The sequence below is a fragment of the Salminus brasiliensis genome, chromosome 18, assembly GCF_030463535.1.
Source record: "Salminus brasiliensis chromosome 18, fSalBra1.hap2, whole genome shotgun sequence".
Taxonomy (NCBI): domain Eukaryota; kingdom Metazoa; phylum Chordata; class Actinopteri; order Characiformes; family Bryconidae; genus Salminus; species Salminus brasiliensis.
The window spans coordinates 33,127,327-33,141,513 of NC_132895.1; the positions used below are offsets into that span (position 1 = coordinate 33,127,327).

At 47.1% G+C, this 14,187-nt stretch overlaps 1 protein-coding gene across 2 annotated transcripts in view; it reads right to left on the minus strand.

The window, feature by feature from the left end:
- The window catches only part of col27a1a (collagen, type XXVII, alpha 1a), a 71,827-nt gene that overhangs the window by 17,243 nt on the left and 40,397 nt on the right, over nucleotides 1–14,187 (minus strand). For both annotated transcript variants that reach the window (XM_072662623.1, XM_072662622.1), the window contains exons 23-36: nucleotides 13,228–13,281; nucleotides 12,080–12,124; nucleotides 11,907–11,960; nucleotides 11,730–11,783; nucleotides 11,589–11,642; nucleotides 11,085–11,138; nucleotides 6,967–7,020; nucleotides 6,828–6,872; nucleotides 6,110–6,154; nucleotides 5,917–5,970; nucleotides 4,813–4,866; nucleotides 4,387–4,440; nucleotides 1,101–1,154; nucleotides 954–1,007 (exon numbers count right to left, since the gene is read on the minus strand). In XM_072662623.1, coding sequence (XP_072518724.1) covers nucleotides 954–1,007; nucleotides 1,101–1,154; nucleotides 4,387–4,440; nucleotides 4,813–4,866; nucleotides 5,917–5,970; nucleotides 6,110–6,154; nucleotides 6,828–6,872; nucleotides 6,967–7,020; nucleotides 11,085–11,138; nucleotides 11,589–11,642; nucleotides 11,730–11,783; nucleotides 11,907–11,960; nucleotides 12,080–12,124; nucleotides 13,228–13,281 — 729 coding nt within the window. The remainder of the gene's footprint in view (nucleotides 1–953; nucleotides 1,008–1,100; nucleotides 1,155–4,386; nucleotides 4,441–4,812; nucleotides 4,867–5,916; nucleotides 5,971–6,109; nucleotides 6,155–6,827; nucleotides 6,873–6,966; nucleotides 7,021–11,084; nucleotides 11,139–11,588; nucleotides 11,643–11,729; nucleotides 11,784–11,906; nucleotides 11,961–12,079; nucleotides 12,125–13,227; nucleotides 13,282–14,187) is intronic.

Sequence of the window (14,187 nt, forward strand, 5' to 3'; positions counted from 1 at the left end):
TTTAATTGTTACATAGTTTAGTTTCATAATTTAATTGTTAATGATGTAATTGTTGAAATTATTACATAATTTAATTATTATATAGGCCGTTTGGCTGCTTGCCACCCTAGTCAGCCAAAAAAGCCCTAAGGACTGGACAGATTAGATATGCAGGTGCTCAGACATGAGCTTCACCTACAAATAATAATGAAAGTAATAATAATAATAATAATAATAATGGCATTCAATAATGAATAATGATTTCCTGGTCCTAGAAGTGGGTCATTCTAGAATTCAGGGTAAGGTTTCTCGCATCTCATATGTTTGTTATTTAAATAAATATATATATTTTAATAAACAATTCAGAATAATAATTATACTAAATATATAAAATGTTCACTATTAATAATAAAGCATGATTTATATTTTAGGCACAATTTCAACACAAAAAATATATACAACATTTATCATGAATTTTTAAATAATTTAAAATATTTTATTAAATCTATATTTTATTCTGTGTCAGATGTGTAGAATATATATTTTCAGTAATTAAATATATATTATATAGGTACTTTATACGGCTAGCTTTCACCTCTTTAGTAGCCTTCAGTACTTCTCCTATGCTAATGCTGCCATACTCATTTCTGCTAGCGCCTCTATGGGGTCTTGGTATTGTCTTAGCACCAAGCTAACAGTGCTGCTCTCTGAAATAGGGTCTATATTGAGCCTTTGTCACCACGTTAGCACGGCCCGGCTATCGGCCTGTTTATTATACGGCTAGCTTTGACCTCTTTAGTAGCCTTCTACTTTATTATGGTTTTCTTAGCGCCAAGCTAACATGAACTGGGTTCCTTCCGGGCCTCGGTGCCGCAGAGATCGGTGTGTTTCCTCGTCGGGAAGGCCTCGCTAATTAGCTGTTGTGTGTTTAACGAGGCAGAATGGCGAGAAAGTGAAGGAACCTTAGTGCGTACCTTAGTGCCGTCAGGACCAGCAGGACCGGCCTCCCCCTCCAAACCCGGCTCTCCCTACACACACACACACACACAGTTTATCTGAAGACATCACAGACGCATAAACAGTACACAACCCATACATGTACGAATGAAGCTCACACACACCCTCGGCCCGATGAGGCCCGGAGCGCCGGCATTCCCTTCGGCTCCCGCCGCGCCCTGCAGCGAAACGACACGAAACACAACGCTGAGTAAAACACACACACGTTTCTGTCCTGTCTGAGTCCTGTCTGAGTCCTGTCCACCAGACCTCCACCAGAAGCCCGCTGTGGGAGCAGAACTGGCATTACGATCGGTAAACTGGGTCTCTGTAATGGCAGCGCTGGCTAGCACAGACTAACATTAGCCTCTTTTTAGGAGCTCTATTTAAAACACAAATAGAGTTTTAGCAGCGCTCTTCAAAGCTGGATTCACCCTGTCATTACAACACAGTCTGCCCTCGGTACCAGTAACAGGACAATAAAAACAAAAGCAGCCGGGTCAAAGCCTCGCTGGGTTAGTATCCCCGCTGAAATATGGTCTATATCTTTACTGCATTCCTATCCAGACAGGGTATATATTTAACTAGGGTATATACTGAAATCGTATACATACTCAAATAGGGTCAAGGCCTCGCTGGGTTAGTATCCTCGCTGAAATAGGGTCTATACCTTTACTGCATTCCTATCCAGACAGGGTATATATTTAACTAGGGTATATACTGAGATCGTAGACATACTCAAATAGGGTCAAAGCCTCGCTGGGTTAGTATCCCCGCTGAAATATGGTCTATACCTTCACTGCATTCCTATCCCGACAGGGTATATATTTAACTAGGGTATATACTGAGATCGTAGACATACTTAAATAGGGTCAAGGCCTTGCAGGGTTAGTATCCCCGCTGAAATAGGGTCTATACCTTTACTGCATTCCTATCCAGACAGGGTATATATTTAACTAGGGTATATACTGAAATCGTATACATACTTAAATAGGGTCAAGGCCTTGCAGGGTTAGTATCCCCGCTGAAATAGGGTCTATACCTTCACTGCATTCCTATTCAGACAGGGTATATATTTAACTAGGGTATATACTAAAATCGTATACATACTCAAATAGGGTCAAGGCCTTGCAGGGTTAGTATCCCCGCTGAAATATGGTCTATACCTTCACTGCATTCCTATCCCGACAGGGTATATATTTAACTAGGGTATATACTGAGATCGTAGACATACTTAAATAGGGTCAAGGCCTTGCAGGGTTAGTATCCCCGCTGAAATAGGGTCTATACCTTTACTGCATTCCTATCCAGACAGGGTATATATTTAACTAGGGTATATACTGAGATCGTAGACATACTCAAATAGGGTCAAGGCCTTGCAGGGTTAGTATCCCCGCTGAAATATGGTCTATACCTTCACTGCATTCCTATCCAGACAGGGTATATATTTAACTAGGGTATATACTAAAATCGTATACATACTCAAATAGGGTCAAGGCCTTGCAGGGTTGGTATCCCCGCTGAAATATGGTCTATACCTTCACTGCATTCCTATCCCGACAGGGTATATATTTAACTAGGGTATATACTGAGATTGTAGACATACTCAAATAGGGTCAAAGCCTCGCTGGGTTAGTATCCTCGCTGAAATAGGGTCTATACCTTCACTGCATTCCTATCCAGACAGGGTATATATTTAACTAGGGTATATACTGAGATCGTAGACATACTCAAATAGGGTCAAAGCCTCGCTGGGTTGGTATCCCCGCTGAAATATGGTCTATACCTTCACTGCATTCCTATCCCGACAGGGTATATATTTAACTAGGGTATATACTGAGATCGTAGACATACTTAAATAGGGTCAAGGCCTTGCAGGGTTAGTATCCCCGCTGAAATAGGGTCTATACCTTTACTGCATTCCTATCCAGACAGGGTATATATTTAACTAGGGTATATACTGAGATCGTAGACATACTTAAATAGGGTCAAGGCCTTGCAGGGTTAGTATCCCCGCTGAAATATGGTCTATACCTTCACTGCATTCCTATCCAGACAGGGTATATATTTAACTAGGGTATATACTGAGATCGTAGACATACTTAAATAGGGTCAAGGCCTTGCAGGGTTAGTATCCCCGCTGAAATAGGGTCTATACCTTTACTGCATTCCTATCCAGACAGGGTATATATTTAACTAGGGTATATACTGAGATCGTAGACATACTTAAATAGGGTCAAGGCCTTGCAGGGTTAGTATCCCCGCTGAAATAGGGTCTATACCTTTACTGCATTCCTATCCAGACAGGGTATATATTTAACTAGGGTATATACTGAGATTGTAGACCTACTCAAATAGGGTCAAGGCCTTGCTGGGTTAGTATCCTCGCTAAAATAGGGTCTATACCTTCACTGCATTCATACTCAAATAGGGTATATAGTGTGACAGTATCTATACTCAAATATGGTATACACTGATGGAGTATCTATTCTCAAATAGGGTATATACAGAAATAGTAGACATATGTAAATAGGGTATATACTGAGATTCTATCCATAAACGAGGACTCACTGGGTTAGTATCCCCACTGAAATAGGGTCTGTACCGCAGCATTCTTATTCCGACAGGGTATATAGTTAAATAGGGTATATACTGCGCCTGTAGTACACATTAGTTGATTAGGCCTTATACGGAGAGAGTATCCATACTGAAATAACAGTATAAATAACAGACACAGTATCCTTTCTCAAATAGGCTATATACTGAGAAAGTATCCATACTCAAATAGGATATATATTGAGACAGTGTTCATATTCAAATAGGGTATACGTTGAGATTATCTATACTCAAATAGGGCATATCAGTATATATAAGGGTACATACTGAGACAATATCCATACTCAAATAGGTTATATGCTGACACAGGATCCATATTTAAATAGGGTATATACTGAGACAGTAGACATACTCAAATAAGGTATGGCAGTATATAATAGGGTATACACTGAGAGAATCAACTCAAATAGGGTATATACTGAGACAGTAGACATCCTCAGATAGGGTATATCAGTATATAATAGGGTATACACTGAGAGAATCAACTCAAATAGGGTATATACTGAGACAGTAGACATACTCAAATAAGGTATGGCAGTATATAATAGGGTATACACTGAGAGAATCAACTCAAATAGGGTATATACTGAAACAGTAGACATCCTCAGATAGGGTATATCAGTATATAATAGGGTATACACTGAGAGAATCAACTCAAATAGGGTATATACTGAAACAGTAGACATCCTCAGATAGGGTATATCAGTATATAATAGGATATACACTGAGATAGAATCAGTACTTAAATAGGGTATATACTGAGATGTATGAGATGTTCTGTAGAGGCAGTTCTACCTTCTCCCCAGGTTCTCCCAGAACTCCAGAGTCTCCCACTTTCCCTGGTGGCCCCTAAGAGAGACAGAAGACATGTGCAGAGCTGATTATGGGTCTGTCAGTAATGTGCCGAACTAAACAGTACCTCATTAACCTGAAGCTATCCCATCAACCCAATGCTGATCTGATATCTGTGAACAGTCTGGTCTACTCGGGCCGTTGTCCATGTTGTCTTTGCTGCTGTAATCAGTCCTGATGAAATCCCTCCGTTTAAATGAGCGATAGCAGAGAATCTATTATCTTCATTACATCTAATTAAGAGTCTTATTATAGGCTGACGGATGACCACAGAGCCGCTCTATGAGACGTCGCTTAATTAGCCTCATCATTTAGATCTGAACTGCTATGCATCACTCCGGAGGGGAGCATGCGAAGGAGGAGACTTACCTTCGGGCCAATGTTTCCGAGAGGTCCTGTTGCTCCTGGTATTCCTGGGGGTCCCTTATTAAAGACAGAGACATTAACAACATCAGTAAACCACACCCACCAAACAGACCTCATGTGTAATGCACATGCAGAGCCCAGTTTCCCCAGCACGGTCAGCTAAACGTACTAAACCGCTCAGTAGGAGGGATTAGCATGGCTAAAGCAACTGGGCTTGTCCAGCATCACTATTGCAGTATTAGCATGGCCCAGCTACTGGGCTCGTCCAGCATCACTACTGCAGCATTAGCATGGCCCGGCTACTGGGCTCGTCCAGCATCACTACTGCAGTATTAGCATGGCCTGGCTACTGGGCTCGCCCAGCATCACTACTGCAGCATTAGCATGGCCCGGCTACTGGGCTTGTCCAGCATCACTACTGCAGCATTAGCATGGCCCAGCTACTGGGCTCGTCCAGCATCGCTACTGCAGCATTAGCATGGCCCAGCTACTGGGCTCGTCCAGCATCGCTACTGCAGCATTAGCATGGCCCGGCTACTGGGCTCCTCCAGCATCACTACTGCAGTATTAGCATGGCACAGCTACTGGGCTTGTCCAACATTGTTACTCCAGCATTAGCACAGTCTGGCTACCGTGGCATTAGCGTGATCCGGCTGCTGGGCTTGTCCAGCACTGATACCACGGCGTTAGAACTGCCTGGCTACAGGGCTCGTCACAGTTTAGCAGCACAGCAAACGGAAAAAGAAGCATTAGCCAGTTTAACAGGTTCTGCCCCGGTGTGGAGCGGTACGGCGGGGCCCTAGTAGTAATCCTTTGGCCCTGCAGTGGAACAGAGGCCCATAATAGTACCTCCGCCATGTTTGACAGCTATCGTAAACCGATGCAACACTTGGAATCGACTCCAGGCCTTAAAATAGTGCGGGAACAGGCCTCACCTGGTCGTGAACCTGCTTATCAGCTGTCCTAGAATTACTCTAGGGCACGTCCAAATACTTATGAACCTGACCTGGCATTGGTGACGTAGAGTACGGGCCTGCATACGGACCCTTAGTGTTTAAAGTGTTAAGGTGCTGTCAGATGAAGAGCTATAGTTTAGCTTGAACTCACTGGTTCTCCTGCGATTCCTTTGGCTCCCGGAGCCCCAGAAGGCCCCTGGATCCCCTGTGGAGAAATACATCATGTATGAAAGAACTGCTCTGGATAGGAAACCAGGGTCAGTCCTGGTTCCTTATGAAGTGGACGAGGCGGAACCTTATTTGCAGTGAATAAATGCATGGACGTAAACGGTAAGCGAACGTACCGGAAATCCTTTCGGCCCCACTTCTCCAGGCTCTCCGATTTTACCCTGCACAGAAGGAAGAGAGGAACCCGCTAGAACAGCGGTGTGTGCGGAGCACCGGATACACTGGACTGCCTGTGCGTTAGAACCCTACGAACAGGGCCATTGGAGCTGATCCAATCCCCAGAACCACTATTGATCAGATTTGTGACCTTTGGAAATCAGATTCATGACCTTTGGAGATCAGGTTTGTGGCGTTTGGAGATCAGGTTCTTGACCTTTGGAGATCAGATTCATGATCTTTGGAGATCAGGTTTGTGGCGTTTGGAGTTCAGATTCATGACCTTTGGAGTTCAGATTCATGACGTTTGGAGATCAGATTCTTGACCTTTGGAGATCAGATTCATGACCTTTGGAGATCAGATTCATGACCTTTGGAGTTCAGATTCATGACGTTTGGAGTTCAGATTCATGACCTAAGGAGATCAGATTCATGGCTTTTGGAGATCAGATTCATGACCTTTGGAGATCAGATTCATGGCTTTTGGAGATCAGATTCATGACCTTTGGAGATCAGGTTTGTGGCGTTTGGAGATCAGATTTGTGGCTTTTGGAGATCAGGTTTGAGGCTTTTGGAAATCAGGTAACTTTCTTTTTACTGACCTGGGGTGCCCAAACTTTTGCATGCTACTATGTATATATATATATCTTCGCTAATTTTGAGCTTTGAGTTTTTTACCTGGTCTCCAGGGAAGCCGATTTTTCCAGGAGGTCCGTCGAAACCCTGTTGGATGAGCACAGACACGAGAGGGCAGGTTTGGTTATCAGTGACCGCTGTGTTGGTTTTGACCTCACCCTTATAGGATCATGCGCCATACCTTTTTCCCCTCCGTGCCAGCCTCGCCAACTGGGCCGTCTAGCCCCCGTGGACCCTGAAACACATACACACACATAAACAAACACACACACACACACACACACACGCGCACACACATACACACACTACACGTACAAAAGCATCCACACGCTCCTTTTATCGAGTGAGTTCAGCTACTTTATGGTCACCATGCCCAAGCCTTGCAGCACTGGGCTGTGGAGCAGAGGAGCATGACCTTCAGACATGGCATTTGACCGTCCATTATCAGTACCGGACCTAACAAATGCTCTCATGGCCGATAGCCATCAAATCCTCACAGCAATGTTCCATAAGCTAGTGCCAGGCCTTTGCAGAAGAGTAGAGGCTGTTGGTGCAGCAAGGGGAACGCAAACTCCCTTTTATTACCCTGGATTTCAATGGCAACTCTGGAGTAGTGGGTGTCCACAAACTTTTGGACATCAGGGGGCGCTGTTGTACACAACTTAACTGTGCATACTCCTGCAGGTTGTGATGCGCTGTAAGTGTGTGTGTGTGTGTGTGAGAGCGAGAGAGGTCTGCTCATGGTTCTCGTTTCCATTTGAGGGTCATCCTTCCACACCTTTGGAGCAGGTCACCATGCCCACCATGGACTAGAGGGGCTTTGGGCTGAGGGGTTCTCTGGAGCGATGAGAGGAAGAGCTTTATCCAGTATTTTTGGGATGAGTTGGAGAGTCCAGCATCAGTACCGGACCTCACTGATACTCTTGTGGCTCTTGTGGTGTTGATGATGCTAACCCTAGTAGGTCAGTAGGTCAGAGGTCAGTAAGTGGCTATTGTCTGTAGCTCATTCCATAAAGTGGTCGAACCTTTGGTCGATTCAGCGTGAGCTTCAGTGCAAACCAACTGTCTGAAGGACACACCCTTCAGTGATGATGTTTTAGGAAGTTCTAGAGGTCAGGGTCCAGGCGTAGTTTACTTAGTTCTGGTAATTTTGCCTGGTCAGTTACGGCTGAACGATAAACCGTAATTTTAGCGTTATTGAGATACGGGTTTATGCTAACGATGCATCGTGGAGGGCTGTGATGACTGAATGGAAGCCCAAACAAGGCTCGGCTAGGCCTAAAGCCCAAACAAGGCTCGGCTAGGCCTTTAGCCCAAACAAGGCTCGGCTAGGCCTAAAGCCCAAACAAGGCTCGGCTAGGCCTAAAGCCCAAACAAGGCTCGGCTAGGCCTAAATCTAAGGCTCGGCTAGGCCTGAAGCCCAAACAAGGTTCGGCTAGGCCTGAAGCTAAGGCTCGGCTAGGCCTTTAGCCCAAACAAGGCTCGGCTAGGCCTAAAGCCCAAACAAGTTTACTTAGTTCTGGTAATTTTGCCTGGTCAGTTACGGCTGAACGATAAACCGTAATTTTAGCGTTATTGAGATACGGGTTTATGCTAACGATGCATCGTGGAGGGCTGTGATGACTGAATGGAAGCCCAAACAAAACTCGGCTAGGCCTGAAGCTAAGGCTCGGCTAGGCCTTTAGCCCAAACAAGGTTCGGCTAGGCCTGAAGCCCAAACAAGGTTCGGCTAGGCCTGAAGCCCAAACAAGGTTCGGCTAGGCCTGAAGCCCAAACAAGGTTCGGCTAGGCCTGAAGCCCAAACAAGACTCGGCTAGCCCTGAAGCTAAGGCTCGGCTAGCCCTGAAGCTAAGGCTCGGCTAGCCCTGAAGCTAAGGCTCGGCTAGCCCTAAAGCCCAAACAAGGCTCGGCTAGGCCTAAAGCCCAAACAAGGTTCGGCTAGGCCTGAAGCCCAAACAAGGTTCGGCTAGGCCTGAAGCCCAAACAAGACTCGGCTAGCCCTGAAGCTAAGGCTCGGCTAGCCCTGAAGCTAAGGCTCGGCTAGCCCTAAAGCTAAGGCTCGGCTAGGCCTAAAGCCCAAACAAGGCTCGGCTAGGCCTAAAGCCCAAACAAGGCTCGGCTAGGCCTAAAGCTAAGGCTCGGCTAGGCCTGAAGCCCAAACAAGGTTCGGCTAGGCCTGAAGCTAAGGCTCGGCTAGGCCTTTAGCCCAAACAAGGCTCGGCTAGGCCTAAAGCCCAAACAAGTTTACTTAGTTCTGGTAATTTTGCCTGGTCAGTTACGGCTGAACGATAAACCGTAATTTTAGCGTTATTGAGATACGGGTTTATGCTAACGATGCATCGTGGAGGGCTGTGATGACTGAATGGAAGCCCAAACAAAACTCGGCTAGGCCTGAAGCTAAGGCTCGGCTAGGCCTTTAGCCCAAACAAGGTTCGGCTAGGCCTGAAGCCCAAACAAGGTTCGGCTAGGCCTGAAGCCCAAACAAGACTCGGCTAGCCCTGAAGCTAAGGCTCGGCTAGCCCTGAAGCTAAGGCTCGGCTAGCCCTGAAGCTAAGGCTCGGCTAGCCCTAAAGCCCAAACAAGGCTCGGCTAGGCCTAAAGCCCAAACAAGGTTCGGCTAGGCCTGAAGCCCAAACAAGACTCGGCTAGCCCTGAAGCTAAGGCTCGGCTAGCCCTGAAGCTAAGGCTCGGCTAGCCCTGAAGCTAAGGCTCGGCTAGCCCTAAAGCTAAGGCTCGGCTAGGCCTAAAGCCCAAACAAGGCTCGGCTAGGCCTAAAGCTAAGGCTCGGCTAGCCCTAAAGCTAAGGCTCGGCTAGCCCTAAAGCCCAAACAAGGCTCGGCTAGGCCTAAAGCCCAAACAAGGCTCGGCTAGGCCTAAAGCTAAGGCTCGGCTAGGCCTGAAGCCCAAACAAGGTTCGGCTAGGCCTGAAGCCCAAACAAGGTTCGGCTAGGCCTGAAGCCCAAACAAGACTCGGCTAGCCCTGAAGCTAAGGCTCGGCTAGCCCTGAAGCTAAGGCTCGGCTAGGCCTAAAGCCCAAGGCCTGAAGCCCAAACACGTCTCGGCTAGGCCATTAAAGCTAATGCTATGCTGACAGGAGAAGGCAGAAGAGCTGAATGGTTGCTAGGCTAAAAGCTAATCTGGTGCCTGTGTGCTCTCTCCCCTGTTTGGTTTCCTTATCTGAGTTTCCTCCCTTACTCGCATGTCCATTAGCCTTAGCTTAGCTTATCCCTAGTCATACCCTTTGTTCGTTATTAGCCACAGCTGTCAGCTGCAGCCTCCAGCCTATGGCAGTGGCTAAGGGAGAGAGGGAGGGCCGTGTTAAAGGACAGTTATGCTCCCTGGGACTCTGGATGACGGGACATGGATGCATTTAGACAGTTAGACAGTTGCGCCACCCGGGAGCCGCCATAAGTCTTTAAGGTTTTCGGTTTCCCGCCTTAACACCCAACACACCTCCTCCAGCTAATGAGGGGCTTGAACATCAACTGATGAGCTGGCTCGATTAAGAAGCGCTGGTTCAGATCTAGGAGGGGCTTCAGCAAACAAAGCCGTGAGAGGAGCCAACTCTCTGTATCAGTACAAAGCGAATCAGTGCCATATGATTCGGATTAGAGGCATCAGAATTGAACCCGTGCCATAAGTAATGAATTGGAGCCACATGGACTGACTTTGTGCCATGGAGGGAGAATCTGAGCCGCATGAACTGGATCTGTGATACGAACTGACTCGCTGAGTCGCAAACGCGTGTGAATCTGTGTCTAAATCCACTGCCCCCTCACTGATTCGTTTGATGGGTTTCAGGTAGGGATCAGCTAACCTGTCAACCAATCAAGTGGGATGCGGCTGGGGAGCGTGCGATTCACTGATTCGTATAGAACACGACTCGGTGTTTCGCAGCGAGTCTTTGAGGGTCTAGTCAGTTTTTCCATGGAAACACAGACTCCCTCTGTTCTCATTTGATCGCCCCCCTCGTTTTGTGCTCTCTCTCTCTCTCTCTCTCTCTCTCTCTCCGTTTGTGTGTGTGTGTGTGTGTGTGTGTGTGTGTGTGTGTGTGTGAGCAACTCATGTTGATCCTGCATTTTTATGGGGTTGAGGGCTGCTGTGCAGATGAGAACCATTCTCTAGGGGTAACCCTGTGTGTGTGTATATGTGTGTGAGTGTGTGTGTATATGTGTGTGTGTGTGTTGCTTGTTACAGAACGTGCTCCTCTTCATGTCAACACATCTATTATGACTTTAGAAATACCTCTCTCTCTCCCCCTCACACACACTCTCACACACACAGAGCCATCTCTCTTACCCGTCTCCCTTTGGGTCCTCGAGTGCCAGCGGGGCCGCGTGATCCAGAGGGGCCCTAAAAGACAGAGCAGTGAGACTTCAGCCTATACATAGAATGCAATCAAATCCTCACAGCTATGCTCCTCCTCCAAAATCTATTAAAAAGCCTTCTTCCCTGGACAGTAGACTCTGTCACTGTCAGGTGTCCCAATACTTTTGTCCATATTCTGTATTCTGTGTTGATTCATTTGTTTATTTATTTATTTTTTTCCGGGTAGTACCGAACTCAGGAATTCGAGTGCCGCGAGTACCGCAACCGAGGGTTGGATGTTTGCACTTACTGCTGACGGGGCAGCTCTAGCGGGGCTTCAAGGTTCGACAAAGCTGGAGTCCTGCTAGCCTGTTCTGTTGCTAAGCAACATGACTTGCGTAGTCACCTAGTGCTAAATCTTTACGGTAGCTTATTAGCAAAGTTGCGTTGGCATTCCTAGACGACTCGTTCGTCCTTAGTTCCTCTAGGACTTACCGGAGGCCCCGGTGGGCCGGGTGGGCCGCTCTCTCCAGGAGTACCTGGATGTCCCTGAGAGAGAAGACACACATGCAGATAATTAAAGGCAATGAACGTTAATATGCTTGCGGGAAATGTGTGTGTGTGTGAGGATCTTACCTCAGATCCTTTCTCCCCTGGTGGTCCGGGCAAGCCCATCTCTCCTCGATCTCCCTGGTTAGCACACAGTTAGGCCTTGATTAGAGAACCAAGCCAGGTTCTGAGACACTACCTGCAGTACGTATTAGCATTTGCGTGCATTAGTGCTCTGGAGGGTTCGAGGGTTAGGCCTCTTACCTTTTCCCCTGCCAGTCCAGGCTCCCCCACCGGACCAACGAAACCAACTAGGCCCTGTGTATACACACACACACACACACACACACACACACACACACACACACTCGACAAAATCAGCACCACCACAATGCAGGAATGTATGCCAGCCTTTGTGCAGAGTGTGAAACACTCACTCTCTCTCCCATGGGCCCGGCCTGTCCGGTGACTCCTTGCTCGCCCTAAAAGAGAGAGAACAGTGCATTGTGTGTAACTGGACCGTCCTCTCCGGTGGGCAGTGGTGTGTGTGTGTGTGTGTTCGGAGCTAATCAGAAAAATGTACTCAATATTTAAGAAGTGTGTGTGTGTGTGTGTGTGTTTGTGACGTTGGTCGGGATGCAAACTTGCTCAGATATGGTTTGCAAGCCTATTTACCCCCCCGTCACGTTACCTCAGGATGAACAACATGGTCACTGTGACTTTAGCTGGGTTAGCTTTTAGCCTAGCATCTGCCTAGTACTCAGTGCTCACTTGCCTGGCTTTAGCTTTCTCGCTCGCCGAGTGGATAGCTCTAGTCTGAGGTAGTCCAGGCTGTTTACGAGGTAGAGGAAGGCTAGGGTTGGCTGTTAGCCTAGCACAGATACTCGCTCGTTTCCTCAGCTTTAGCTTTCCCAGTTTGTCGCTTTTGAGTCCCCCTTCTGACGTGTGGTTAGCTCTAGTCTGGCATAGTCCAGTCTGTTTTTGAGGGAGCAGACGGCTATGGGTAGCGTTTAGCTTAGCATGGATGGTAAAAGGCATTTAACTAAATTAGCTTTTAGCCTAGCATGGAGACCAGCTAATTATCTTAGCCTGTCAAGTTTGAGCCTCTCGTCTGATGGGTGGATAGCTCTAGTCTGGGATAGTCCAGTCTGTTTTCAAGGGAGCAAACGGCTAGGGTTAAACTTAGCACGGATGGCAAAAGTCATGTAACTAAAGTTAGCATTAGCGTAGCATGGAGACTAGCTCATTTTCTTAGCTTGTCAAGTTTGAGCCTCTCGTCTGATGGGTGGATAGCTCCAGTCTGGGATAGTCCAGTCTGTTTTCGAGGGAGCGGAGGGCTGGGGTTAGCGTTTAGCTTAGCATGGATGGTAAAAGTGGTGAAGACTGTGATGTAAGAGTTTTGGGGTTTTGGAATCGGCCCTTTTTCCAGCTTTTTTGTATCTACAGAACAGCAGTGTTTGAGGAACATGGTTTATCACTTACACTATTTAACTATACCAAGATAAGCACGGTTCTAGAGCACGGTTCTACGTTCTAGAGCATCCATAAAAACATGATTCACATGCCTGTTGTTGCCTGACCTTACCTTAACTCCTTCAGGCCCGACCTTCCCTGGAAAACCGCTCTTGCCCACAGTTCCCTGAGGAAAGAAGACAGGAGGGACATATTAGCTCCTCGGAACCGAAGCAAAGGCAGCGTTCCGAGTCTCTAGAACCTTGAGTTTCCAGAAAGCGTCCCGGTGTTCTGAGCTTTTTTCGGGGAAACTCTACCTGGAATTTCAGACCAATGGTCTTTTGAACTTCCCGGACTTGCGTCGAGGCACATCCCAAAACTGGCTAGCACACACACACACACACACACACACACACACACATGCCCACACGTACACACTATTGACCAATCTAATGATATACGGGCTTCTAGGGGGTTTCAGCGCCCCCCTCCCGCAACTGTGTGAGCGTGGAGATGTTGAGTACATAAGCAGAAGAACTGTGGTCACTGGAAGGCGATGAAATACCGCTTCCGACGTCTCGCGTTACAGCCCACAGACAGGGGGTGGGAGAGAGAGAGAGGGCGAGAGACAGTGACGGAAAGGAGGGAATGAGGAAAACAGATACCTGAGGAAGCAATAGAAGTGAAGGAGTAAAGAATGATGGCCGGCCTCCAGAACCCCAGAGCAAGGGCCGGCCAAAGACATGCTGGTCCTGGATGAAAAACAAGAAGAACAAGGGGGGGAAGATGATCCATGTTATGTAAGCCATGTTTGATGGTTTGGGCGCTCCCCCAGGAGACCTGGAAAGGCCGCGGCAGACGACTCCCGGCGAGGAATCCCGTCGCTGAGAACATCTTGTAGGTTTTTTACTTTTCGACTTCCTTTGACTCAAACAGGGGTTCTTCACGTTCCCACCAAATTTCCCAATGAATGGACCAATAGAAACGCTCCAAACTGACTGGGAATGAAATCTTTTTACATTGACTTCCATTGAATGCTCAGCTGGTTTTTTCCTTCTCCTGTAAAGTTGAAATTTTGAAGATTTCGAAGGAT